Source organism: Bidens hawaiensis, unplaced genomic scaffold (assembly GCF_021521415.1).
Source record: "Bidens hawaiensis isolate Kalapana, Puna unplaced genomic scaffold, B.hawaiensis_p1.1 tig00000237_1, whole genome shotgun sequence".
NCBI classification, from domain to species: domain Eukaryota; kingdom Viridiplantae; phylum Streptophyta; class Magnoliopsida; order Asterales; family Asteraceae; genus Bidens; species Bidens hawaiensis.
Window position 1 is genome coordinate 6,978,747 of NW_027491021.1, and position 13,804 is coordinate 6,992,550.

At 34.0% G+C, this 13,804-nt stretch overlaps 1 protein-coding gene across 1 annotated transcript; it reads right to left on the reverse strand.

The window, feature by feature from the left end:
• LOC143599067 (uncharacterized) lies at nucleotides 1-477 on the reverse strand. Its single transcript, XM_077077142.1, has one exon. It carries the CDS (start codon nucleotides 475-477, stop codon nucleotides 1-3), a length of 477 nt encoding a protein of 158 aa, XP_076933257.1.
• Nucleotides 478-13,804: the final 13,327 nt, after the last annotated feature.

Sequence of the window (13,804 nt, forward strand, 5' to 3'; positions counted from 1 at the left end):
CTATGGAGAAAAGCTTGGCCTAATGAATCCTTTGTCCATAAGTTCCTGTAATTGTGTCATTAGTTCTTGCATTTCTGATGGTGCAAGTCGATAGGGCGACTTTGCAACAGGTGCTGCTCCCGGTACCAAGTCAATTCGAAATTCGACTTGTCTAGGTGGTGGTAGCCCAGGTAGTTCGTCAGGAAATACATCATGAAAATCTGCTACGGTCGGTACATCTTCAACTCGCCTTTCTTCCACTTCCGCGTGCAAGACATACGCTAGGTATGTTGTACATCCCTTTCGCACAAATTTGTTGGCTTTCATGCATGATATGATGTTCGAGGTTTCTTTTGATCTTTCACCATGGATGGTAAGCACCTTCTCATCGGGCAATGGAATCCTTAATAACTTCTTATCACATACGATCTCGGCTCTATTTTGAGCTAACCAATCCATACCCACAACGGCGTCAAAACCTCCTAATTGTAGGGGCATTAAGTTTATGGGAAAAGGATGGTCATCTAATTACAAGGTACAAATATTGATTATTTCAGGGGGCTTCCATGGTTTTACCGTCGGCTAATTCTATAATATTGGCGTTGGACAATTTAGATGAATCTAATTCAATTCTAGGCCTAAAGTTTGTGGATACAAAACTTTTGCTCGCACCGGTATCGAATAGAATAAAAGCATAATGGTTGTTTATTAAAAACGTACCCGTTACGACATCAGGCTCCTCTCTAGCTTCCTCGGCATTCATCACGAACGCTCTTCCTTTTGGCCGACCCACAGTAGCCCTTGTCTCTTTCAGCTTTGGGCATTCAGGTCGCAGATGATCAGCACTTCCACATAAGTGGCACCTAGGAGGGGCCTTGGATCTTGCCTTACAATCTGTTGCCACATGACCTGAACGGTTGCACTTGTAGCACATATTTGTTCTACAGTCTCCCACATGATGCTTGTTGCATTTTTTGCACAACGGATGGTTACCTAAATACGGCCTCTTGGAATTGTCATTGCTACCATTATTTCCTTTAAACAATCCACCACCCTGGTTTTTGCCAAACTTCCCACTTCCTGGGTTTCCTCCTTGTTTAAAACCAGAACTTCCACCGGACTGCTCCACCAACTTACCACTTGAATTCTTGTTAGGTGACCTGTAGTCATCCCATTTCCTCTTATTCCCAAAGTTATCACTTCCTTTAGCTCCATTACATCGGATCACTTCATCAGTCAGCGTGCCAGTTATTTCAACAGCCTCCTGATAGGTTTGCAGCTTAGCAGCTTTTACCATTCCTCTAATTTTGGGTATCAATCCCCATACATACCTGCCAATTCTCTTGGATTCAGGAGTCACTAGATGGGGAACTAGCCTTGAAAGCTCATTGAAATGGTTAGTGTATTCCATATGAGCCGTGCCTTTCATTTCCAACTTTAAAAACTCGGACTCCATTTTGTCCATCTCGTTTGCAGGACAGTACTTCTCGATCATCAGTTTATTGAATTCCTCCCAAGTCATACGGGTAGTGGCATTTCTACCTCGAGTTTGTAGGAGCATGTTCCACCACGCCAGGGAGCCATCTTTGAGTGAGTGAGTGGCGAATCGAACCATATCTTCTTCTAAACAGTTGCTGATATCCAAGATCGCTTCCATTTCTTCTAGCCAACGGATGGTTCCCGTTGCACCTTCAGTTCCAAAGTAGTCACTCGGTTTACAAGCCATGAATGATTTGTAATTGCACCCAATCCTTGCACTACCCGTTCCTAAGTTGGCTTCATCATTATCATTATTCACTAAACCCCCTCCTCCGGTCATATTGCCACCATTTCCCCCAACAGGGTTTTCGTTACGGTTTTCTAGATTTCGGCCAACATTCACATGTGCGGTAATGGTTGGTAGCGCATTTGCAATTGCTTCAGCAATGAGTTGTTGGATTCGCGCCTCAGAGTTGTCGTTTGTAGTGTTGTTGGCATTAGCAGTAGTGTTATTAGTGTTACCGGCAGTAGTGTTGTTTGTGTTTTCGGTAGTGTTGTTGGTGTTACCGGCAATAGTGTTGTTGGTGTTACCAGTAGTGGTGTTACGGGTAGTGTTGTTTGTGTTGCCGGTAGTGTTGTTGGTGTTACCGGCAGTAGTGTTGTTGGTGTTACCAGTAGTGGTGTTACGGGTAGTGTTGTTTGTGTTGCCGGTAGTGTTGTTGGTTCGGTTTGCAGGGGTTCAGACTTGACGACCAGAACGGGTTGTTGTTGTACGTGGCGTTACACCGCCTCTAGGTGCTCGGGTACGTCCTTGTCCTGTTCCTCTTGCCATTGCTATAAATAACTCATTTCTTTTATTATTAACTCAATATATTAAAGATATACTTAGTATTTGCATATATATATATATATAGTTACATGTATATAAACGTTTTATTAATTGTGTTATATATATGTGTGTGTGTATGTATATATATATATATTGTTTTTATTATCATTTATAATGATGATGATAATAATAATGACAATAATAATAATAATATTAATAACAATAATGATTATCATTTACATGTTTATGCAGGAAGCTAAAATATAAGCAAGAAGATGTGATAATAATACCAAGAATCTTACTAGTACAAAATTTGACATGGGCTAAACGCCCTATGTCGATTCATAAAGTTGAAAAAGAAAGTTGTTAGACACTAGTGACAGGCCACTAAGTGTCAATTATTACAACAAGGGAAAAAAAACAAACAACATAAGTAAAACTTACTTATGTGGTTACACTACAAAATAAAATAAAGGTAAACTATCGTAAGGTGGGGTCTTCAGTGATGGCGGCGATAACGTTTACCCCGGAGTGCACGGTCAGCAAACGCCTTGATGCTTCTCAAGGCCCTTTGAAATCTTCCAGCGCTAGCAAGCTCTTCATCCCGCTCCGCTACAACTCTGTCATAGTCCACATGTCATTGCCATGCGTGCTCCATGGCTGTGTCGTATGGGAGATCTTGTGGCATCGGTGGAGGCTCGTTTATGAGCAGTGGCCCTGAAAATACTCCCGTCCATTCATCGGAAAGTGTTGTGAAGAGCTAGAGTGTCTTGCCGCCATTAAGTAGGGGTCCTCATACCATTGCAAATACCCAAGGTGCACACTATGTCGAGCCATAATACCCTGCTCAACGGGTTCTTGATACGGGAACGGGGCTATGGGGTTACTTGGCGGTATTGGTGGTTGAAATGCTCCCGCCCACTCCCTTTCTTGTTCCTCCCACACTGGCCGGGTAGATATACGAGCGGTGCGGCGAGCGCTTGGGCTACTCCAGTTGATGGACCATTATGGTCGTCCTCCTTTACCGTCTCCCATGATCCATACGACTCTATGGTCGGCTCCGATTCAGTAGGTGCCCACTTCTCAGGGCCTGGAATGTAGTTGCTTGGTCTAAGCGCAGGTGGATAGTCTCCGGCTTCCACGAGTCTTGAGGGTCTTGCTCCCAAGTCAAAGGGTTGAGCCGTCACATACGCTCCTTGCTCCATTGAGTAAGTTGGGAAAAATTGTCTTGCTGGTGAGTCTTCAATAATAATGGCTTTTCCACGATCATCTTCATTCAGGATGGCCTTTCCACGATAGTTATTTCCTGCCATTTCTTAACTATTTTGACAAATAATGCGTATATAGATGTTAGTACAAGTAAGTTTTCAGAACATATATATCTATGTGTGTGCTTACTAAATACCCTAAGTGTGAACTTAATGATGCGTTATCCTATATATTTTAAGTGTGGTTAAAGCTTGGGTATCTTAAGTTTTTAAGAACCCAATTCGCTGAAACCGTTGGCTTTGATGCCAATCTCTCACAACCCGACTAGGGGGTTAGTTGTGACGACCGGTATCAACCAAACGCAGCGGAAAATAATAAAATTATTACAATATTAAGCGTCTTGGTCCCAAATACAACAAACAGAAAACAAAATATAAAGTTTACAACGAAACGAATTATTCATAAATCTAGTCTATTTATTCTTATAGCTTCATTTCTAGTTTTAACTTTGTTTTGCATTGTTCCTAAGTGCATCATTCCTCAGTTATACCTGAAAATACATACTCAAAATACGTCAACAATATGTTGGTGAGAACATGAGTTTAAGACACATGACCCAAATAAATATGGTGCATATTAAACAAGTTCACAATCAAACCTGTGTCCAAGACCCGTGAACATCTAAAATAAATACCCCTTACCCATACCCCTTATTGTTATGGGTCAATTAACACTTATGTCTGCCCAACATACGTTACAAATGGCGCGGATATATGTCACAAGATATTTTATCATTCAGCGGGAGGAAATCCCATGATGTAGGCCCACTGTGTGCGGGGGTCTCCTAGATAGTACTACCCATATATCCCGTGGCTCCTTTCGGAGTTAATGATTGTGCTAAAAAGTCGGGGATTGTTTAAGGCAGCTAAATGGTCTTGATTAATAATACACCAAAATGATTTATGAAAATATTTAGGAGTATGTATTCCATGTCCCAAAAGTGTTTAAGTAAATAGTTGAAAAGGGGATCACATGAACTCACCTGATTCCAAACGTCGGTTACTTGTGAATGTATTTCCTTGAACGCTAGCTCTTAGTGTAAACAATAAAAGGGTAAACACTCTATTCTACTTGGATCGGTCTAAGACCGTGATGCATGCTGATTAAACTAAGTGTAATGTAGTGATGACCAGATTTATAGAGTCTCAAGAGCTGTGGGTTTTTAGTTATATCAATCCCACAACATCTAATTTGAATTCATATGAAAATAATAATTTTTACGTTATGTCGGTTTTCTCCCAACCTACATTTATTTACTTATAATAACTCATTTAGAAGTCTAAGAATACTTCAAAAGTTCTTCATAGCATATTGTAATTGTTATAAAAGTAGGAAACAATCACCTTATGAATTTTTATGTATATTTATTGTTCTTTTGATAATATCCCAGAAGGTTCATGTGTTTATCTCTTAATTTAAAGTTTTAATTCATATAATATATTTTTGAGCTTTATTATTCTGGAAAATAATATGATATAACTTCCGAAAGTATTTAGTTTTGGTTTAAAATCTTACTCTTATTTTCAGGTTATGTAAGTTTCAATTACTAAAATACATTTTAAGTCACAAACACTTTTAGAATAATTTGAGACCTGTTAATAACTAATCTTAATATGAGTTATTATTATGTTTGAAAAAAAAATGTTTTGTTTAGGTTAGTAGTGGGTGATCGGTTTTTGGAAAGTGATTACTTCTTTTAGGTTATTCATATTCTAATACCTCCTTTTTGTTGTTTTTTTTTCTCTTTTCCAGGACACTTTTTTAGTTTATGGAGTTTTAATAAAAGAACCATTTTATGTAAAAACATTACCGATTGGGTATTAACCGAAGGACTCGGTTTCAAGTTCATGTACTGAATAAAAGTGTATATTTTCATTATTGAACATGTTGCAGAATCTGGAGTTAAAATTATAAAAATCTTTTGAGTTACAGGAAATTATTATTATGAAGGTTTGCGATTTTGTGATCGATTTTATGTGCTCATGCTAGAGAATAACGGTTTTTAGATGGTAGGTGCATGATCATAACCTTGATGGACATACCCTTTAGGTTCGGGCTGTCCATGGGTTACCCTTGATTCATCCTTTGAGAAATCAATCTGTTTATTATTCTGTTAGGTAATAAAGTGGTTAGGGTTTGATCTCAAAGGCTGGTTTACTTGTTTTTGAACTTAGGGTTTCAGTTCCCTCCCTGATTATAGTTCAAATAACAATGTTTTAAGCATGATCAAGGAAAAGTGGTGGTTTAATAATTCGTAGATATATACTTCCACCATTGTTCATGTCACCTTAGAACATATTGCTGGAATATTTTAGAAATAACAATGGATAGCTAACCTTAATTGAGTGGTGTGTCAATAGAATCAGTTGCTAGGGAATGATCTTCAACACCAGGAGATGAAACTGTGAGTATGCAAGATAATATTAGGGCTGGAACTTTACAAACAGAATTAGGGAAATAGGAGGGTTGTCAGAAATTGAATAGACAATAACTATCATAACTTACGTGGATTATTATAGCTTGGTTTCTGGAACTAGTAATGCTGATAATTGATTCTTGAATGGGAGAAGTTAGAAACGATGGTTCTGAGGGTGAGGAGATTGATAACGTGAATTGCCAACAGATTGTAGAGAGAATTGTGAGGAAGCTTATGAATTAGAAGGCTTGTGGGAATTCAATCCTGGTGAAGTCCTTCATTTATAGGGAAATCAGATAAACATTGATTGGGTAGAATGAAGGTCGAATGAAGATTGTTATGCGTGGGAAGGAGGCAACGACCGGGAGTGGGGAGAAGGGATATTACGTGATTTGCTGAGATTTTCTAGGGAATTAGGATATTTTATTTTGTTTCCAGAGATCTTGAGAAGATACACTTAATTAAGTTATTTAATATATTTTTATGTAATTAGTTAAAATAGGAAAAATAAATATGTCGATGGTTGCTGGAGGATTTGCACTAGGAATTCAAATCTTGGAATATTAGATTTAGTTAATTCATATTAAATGACTTTTCTCATTTAATATGTATTATATATGTATACATATTAGTGTAGGTTAAAACTAATTATGATAATCTTCATAAAATATTTACTACCATCATATTACTTCATATGTTAAAGTATGGATTCGTTTAAGGTTACGGATTAATAGATTATTTGTTGAGTTGAATTGTTATGATTTAAGTATGGACTGGGATATTATTTTTGATGGGATTTGGCATGTTTGTTCCATCTTAATGATCTTTATTAAGGTTATGCTTGTTAGACCTATTATGAATCCATCTTACGAATGTTGTTCTAACTATAAAAAAAAATTAGCCCTAAAATTGGGGTTGTTACATGAACTCCTTGGCCAACAACATTCCGTGCTCTAGCCATTAGTATTCAATAAGGAAACACAAACACCATCTTTCAAGGAACTATTTAGTACACGGATAGTAAGGCTAATAGGTAATAACAGTGGCCAGTTGTGATTAGCTGATCACGCTACTTTACGTGTCCTATACACTTCCTCTTGTGAGTCCACTTGTGCTAGTTCTACTTTTAACAGTTAGACAGTTATACATTCCACATAATCAAATACTTCTATCTCTAGCAATTAAGCTAACTTCCTTACACATCCTTACATTACACATGAAATTAATCATGTACTTTACCTTTACTTAGATTGCTTGAGTGACACATTGCTTTCTTGAATTGGTATTTTTTCTTTTGTTACTTATGTCCCATTCTCTGTTCGAGTGTAAACATGTGGGATTCTTATTTCTCTCGAACTTATGCTTTGATACCAACTTGTAAGGCCCCGTTCCCGGTGCCCTACTTTGGACGTTGGATTTACTCATAAACACATTTCGAAATATCAGAGTTAATTAAAAATTTTTGCGGAATATAAAACTTCAACATACATTTCATATCATAATAAAATCTTGTCTTAAATAAACATCTTTTGTCTTAAATAAACTTGTAAGCCCCTGTTAACTTTCTCACGGATCCTCTTGAAGGGAGGTCTACTTTACGACAAGCTGATATTCTTGTGTTTGGGTAGGCGGGGGGAAAACATGCCTGTGTGGATCTTACAGGAGTGTCTTCTCTTGCTGGGCTTAGGGATCGTGGGTTTGTTGTGGGTCAGGCTGTGCTGAAGGCTAAGCCGGGCAAAGTTGTTAAACACGAGAAAACTTGTTTAGAGAATCAACATGTCTTTCTACCATTCGCTTTTGATACATTTGGTTTTCTGCCCCAGAGGCTGTGAATATTTTGAGTAGGGTTCAGCGTGTCGTACACGGAACCTCTTCAACTCCTAGGTCCCAAAGCTTCGTTTTTAGTAGGATTGGCTTTGCTATTCAAAAGGGGGTTGCAGCGCAACTTGTTGCCCATTTGTCTGCCACTTTATTGTAATCGCTTTGTAGTAACTAATCAGATTATAATAAAAAAATTTCTTAAAAAATAAAAAAATAAAAATAAAACATCATTTATAATAACATCATAAGTCTTCAGATGCCAAATTATTTTTTTTCTACCATTTGCCCTCCTCAAGCCAACTGTCTTATCCTACTCACCTGCGTGCATAATAAAAGTCAGCTACGCTGAGTGAGTTCTAGTTAATCAGGCAACATACATTCATACACATACTTTCATATATGCATCCGAAGATACATATCAAATACTTTACATGTTATCTTTCTTTCTTACGTTCATACATTCATTCATACATTCATACATACATTCTCTCATACCATCTTAATTTCATACTTTCATACTATCTTTTCTGTCTCAGATATTATTAGGGTCTGGTCCCTTCTTTCTTAGATATTATTATGGTATGGTCCCTTTTATCTAAGATATTATTAGGGTCTGATTCCTTCTGTCTCAGATATTATTAGGATATGGTCCCTTCTATCTATATAATCTCACATACTTTTCTATACATACACATTCCATACATACTTTCCTTTACATACTCATTCCATACTTACTACACATTACTTCCCTGACAATACGTGCAATATCTGAAGATCATCCACGTACCGACAAGCGTTCATTCATAACATCAATAAACTATCACATCTATCATTATGACATACACTTACCACTTAAGGTAAGTGTATTACATTCACATTAAGTATGCACACAACCCCGAAAATATAAAAAGGAAGTGGGGCTAGAAACTCACTTGAACTCGGTTCATTTTAGAGTTAATGGTAACTTCTTTCTTTAACTGTGCACGACTAACTGTTAATCAAGTATAGTATTAATCAACCACTCCTAATTATATCTTCTATTCAAATAATCAATTTAATCGAATCACATTCTAATCAAATCCCATTTTGATCAGTTTCACCATTCTAATCAAATCATCATTCTAATCTAAAGACAGATTCTTTTCAAATGGCAGATTCTAATCTAATGACAGATTCTAATCTAATGACAAATTCTAATCGAATGGCCAGTTTCTAATCGAATGTCTTGATCTAATCGAACGAATCTTTCTAATCGAATCGTCCCTTCTTATCGAATGGACATTCGTTTCGATCACTTTCTCCCAGATTCGATTCGATTACTTTCTTCATAAGATACAATTACTATTCTACATTCGATTCGATTACTCCCATATTCGATTTTATTACTTGCTGAATCAGGTCCCTTAATGACCTGATTCATATTGTTTCCTTTCTTTCCTCTTTCCATTCAAACACTTCTCCATTCGAATACTTTCCATTAAATAAAACCCTTCTCAATAGATTACTTCCATCATTCAAATACCACCGTAGCGTTTTTATTATTATTATTTCTACATATATTTTCATCTATTATCATATTTTAGTATTATTTAATCTTTTTAAAGAGTTCCATTTCTACCCTTGACTAATATGTAGCTCGTTTAGCAATAAAGTTTAAACCTTTATTGATTTCAAACCCATTTAAGCTAGATCTAGGGTTACTAAGTGAGCCGTACATACTAACGGGTTCAATAAGTCCATATTTAACATCATGTTCACATTTTTATTGTATAAAACAACCGATTTGCCTTCATATCAAATCTTAGGGCAAATCGTTTCTAAAAATTCAATCTTTAAGCACAAAACGTACCTTTTTGGTTCACTTCAAGCTACGGTTAGCTTCAATACGTGACCTTGGACTCGTTTCTTGCTTGTATAATCAAAGATCTAATACAATCTAGGCTTGGGTTTGGTTTCAGACCTTGAGCCGTAAGATTAGGGAGTGCTTGTGTGTGTTTTTGAGTGTGTAGGGAGGATAGAGGATAAGAATGAGGGATTTTAGGGTTTTAGGGAGGTTTAAGGGAGTTTATATACCCTTAAGCTCATGGACCTAAGGCCCATCACCATCACTAATTCCATCTTTTATTAAACAAGCCCACCCTCTGTTATTGTATTTAACTTAATTAAATATTAACACACTTTTAAATAAACACATTTCCTTTTATTCATTATCCAAAGCAGAATGTTACAAAAGAGCTTGAGGAAAAGCGTTCGCAAGTCGCGTGAGTGAAGATCAAGGTCCTTTCTGAGTTAGCTGCTTTAGAAAAAGAAATGAATGGAATTAATGAGGGAATCCTCGAATGTGAGCGTGAGTTCTATCCCACAGCTACTGCACCCTATTAGGCAGTTACAAACAACACATCTGCTATGTTCTTCTTTTAATGTTCTTTTTGATCCTTTTTCTGTATGTAATAATGGAACACCGAATAAGATTGGGTTGAAAGATTTATGTTGAAACATTTCTTAGTTGTTAATTTATCATGTTTTAGTACGCGAAATTCTATTTGACGAGGCAATAACATGCGAAAAGCTAAAAGTGAGTACACGCAAGAATGAATTGTTTGATTATTACATATTAAAGACTAAACTTCTTGTTCTTGCAAGTAGTGGTCCTAATACAAATTATTTACTAAAGTGATATGATGGTTATGATTTCGCCATGTTTGTAATTGTTATAAATGCCGGTTCTAATATAACACAACCCAACCTTGGCTTGCCACATATACATACACAAACATATAACTATATATACATATTTGTTTATCTCTCTCTGTATATATATATATACACACATACATACACATAATTAAGCATAAATACACGTGAAAATTGATCTTAGTGTGAGAAGTGCAAGAAATCAACGTCAACCACTAATTTAATTATAAATTTTTAATGTTTAAAAATAAATTAAAATGTTTTAATTACAACATCAAATAATTCATTTTTTCAATTATTACAACTAATTAAAGAATTAATTTCACTCTCCAATTAGCATAACTAATCATACTCAAATAATTAAAAAAATATATAAAGATAAAACCATTGTAATTATCTCTCCAGTTAATATAAATAATTAAACTATAATATTTAAAAAAATAAAAAATGAATAATTTGTTTTTACAAATGAAACTGTATAACATCTACACATGTGTATTTTAAAATGCAACATAACATCCAAATGTTTTTGTTAATATTAAATACATATGTGTAGGTTATGTGCATTTTCATGTAGGTTATGTATAATTGTTGATGCTCAAATACAAGCATAGGTTTACTTTTTTAAATTCATTTTGTGTAGGTTGTATATTTTTGTTGATATTTAATGTACGTATGTGTAAGATATATGTATTTTTGGAGAATGGATACAATAGAAAACCAATTTAGCATGAGAAAATGAGAAACAATCTCCACCGTTAAACCGTAGAGATCTACGAAGGAGATTGAAGCAGTGGTAATGCGGTAATTAAATTACTTACACTAATAAAAAGGGCATATCGGATATTTGGCTACCAAAATATCCATAAAATGTCGGTTGCATTTCTCATTGTCCAAATAATCAAGGATAAATAATTCCATAGTCAATTTCTTTTTGAAATTACAACGATATTCCATCATTAAATAATTAATATACAAAGCTTGAATTTTTCTTTTTTTCTTAGATCCTCATAACAACACAATCATATGTGTTGGTATACATATCCATATAACAACACAATCATATAATGTGTTTGTATATATCAACATAACAACACAATCATGTGTTGGTTTCTTTATCAGATAAATTTGTGAAATTTCTTCCAAAATGGAGGTGATATCCAAAATCCATCTTCAATATTCAATATCTGCAACAAGCGTTAATATGTAAAATAAATAATAGTACAATCATAAAATGTGGTGTTGTATATATTGACATTATTTATGTGCTGGTTTCAAAATCAAATGTTAATGTAGAGTTCGATGATTGTGAAATGTGATGTTAAAACATGGTGTTGTTTGACAATGATTGTAGAAAGTATTTCAGTTAAAAATTTTAATGATTTGCTTTTTTGAAAGATCGTATAACTGTAGCATAAAAATAGGATCTTAGATTAATTGACTCTAATACCCTTTTGAATTAATTTCTTAACTACATTCTCATTGGTTCTCACCATTCTTACAAAAATATTGTTTTCCCAATTTGATCCTACCTCTGTATTTTGGTGTAGCTTATTATATAGCAAGTGTGTGTGTATGTGTGTGTGTGCATATATGGCTTTATTTAAGATATCTTTCACTAGAATTGTTAGTAAGTGTAAGAAAGTATTTTTGCTTGTTCTTGGATCCACATTCATAACAAAGGATAGTTGTTGAAAACATTTTTCCTTGCTTATGTGCTAGATTTGATATGGTTTCTTTTTTTTGATAACACACATGCAGTTTAAATAAAATGTTGATGAATTTGTTTAAGTATACATTTATAACACAATCCATACAACAACAAATAGAATGATGTGAAATAATATGATACTTTGTAATTTGATGTAATTTAAAGCAAGACGATGTGATTTGATATTATATGTTATAACAAGATGTAATAAGATATATGTTAATTCATTATAGGTTTTACTTGAAATTAAAAGGAAATAAAATATTTATAATAAAACATATAATAAAGCGATATTTAATTTTCTCAATTTCTCTTAAATTATGTAGTTTAATGTGTAGTAAGAACAAATATTTTAACCCCATTAATGTGCATTATTAATGATTACATAAAGAAGTTAAAGAGTATAGTTATATTTTCAAAGCGCTCTCTCTCGCATTCTCTCTCACACACACATATATATATATATAACATTTTTATTTGTATGCTATTTTTTAATGTTAAGAGTTTTATAAATTTTGATGCATATGAGACAACAATTAAATATCTACATCAAATAACAAAAACTTTTTAAATGGGTAAAATTATCTTTTAAAATCAATAATAAATACTATATATTATTTATTAATATTTAATTTACCATATTAAGGTTATACACTAATGCACATTTACTACTAATAATAATCATTATTATTTAAATAATACTAATAATACACATATATAATAAGTGTTTAAAGTAAGTGAGATTAGATTTAACTCTTACAAACTCGTTATAAAACGCGGGTCACTCATTAGTTTATGGGTGCGTGTGGGTATATAAAGCCCTTTAGATGGCATTTTAAGAATTATTGAATTTTAATAGTTTTACAAATTTTATTGCAAATATGATACAATATTTGATCATTCACTTTAAGTAAATATTTTATAAGGGATTAAATTGTCTTTTATAACGACTAATAATTAGTATACATTATTTACTTGCTAATGCACATGTAATTCACTATATATGTACACTTAATATAATTTATTATTATTACTATTCAAATGCTAATAATAATATAATATCCATTTACAGTAAGTGTTTAAGTCAAGTTGGCTTAATGGGTCAGTTAGATTTAACTCTTACCATCCTATACGAAATACGGGCCACCCACTTGTATATGTAGGGGATGGCTCAATATAAAATATCTCGCAACAAATTAACTTAAAAAATTATTTTAAATTAATTTTTCATCCTTATTATATGTTTTTATTATTTACCAAAATTTAGATAAAGAAAACGCTGATCGTAATATTATATATATTTAAAATTGTTGTATCACATATATGTAATTGTGTTATATTACATGTAAGTAATACAACACTATTTTATACATGTACGTAATACAACACTTTTCAGATCATGTCATGTGTCTCCCTCAAGCCAGCTGCTTCAATCTATTTACCCGCGTACATACTAAAAGTCAGCTACGCTGTGTGAGTTCTAGTTAATCAGGCAACATACAATAAATTCACATATCATACTGTAACATCCTAAATTTCATAATAATAAAATGGTGTTATGTTGTTAAGCGTGTGTGAATATTTAATTAAGATTTAATATTATAAA

Bases quoted from the DNA above. Each gene is read 5' to 3' on its own strand.
- LOC143599067 (XM_077077142.1), bottom strand. From the start codon at position 477: ATGCCCCTACAATTAGGAGGTTTTGACGCCGTTGTGGGTATGGATTGG.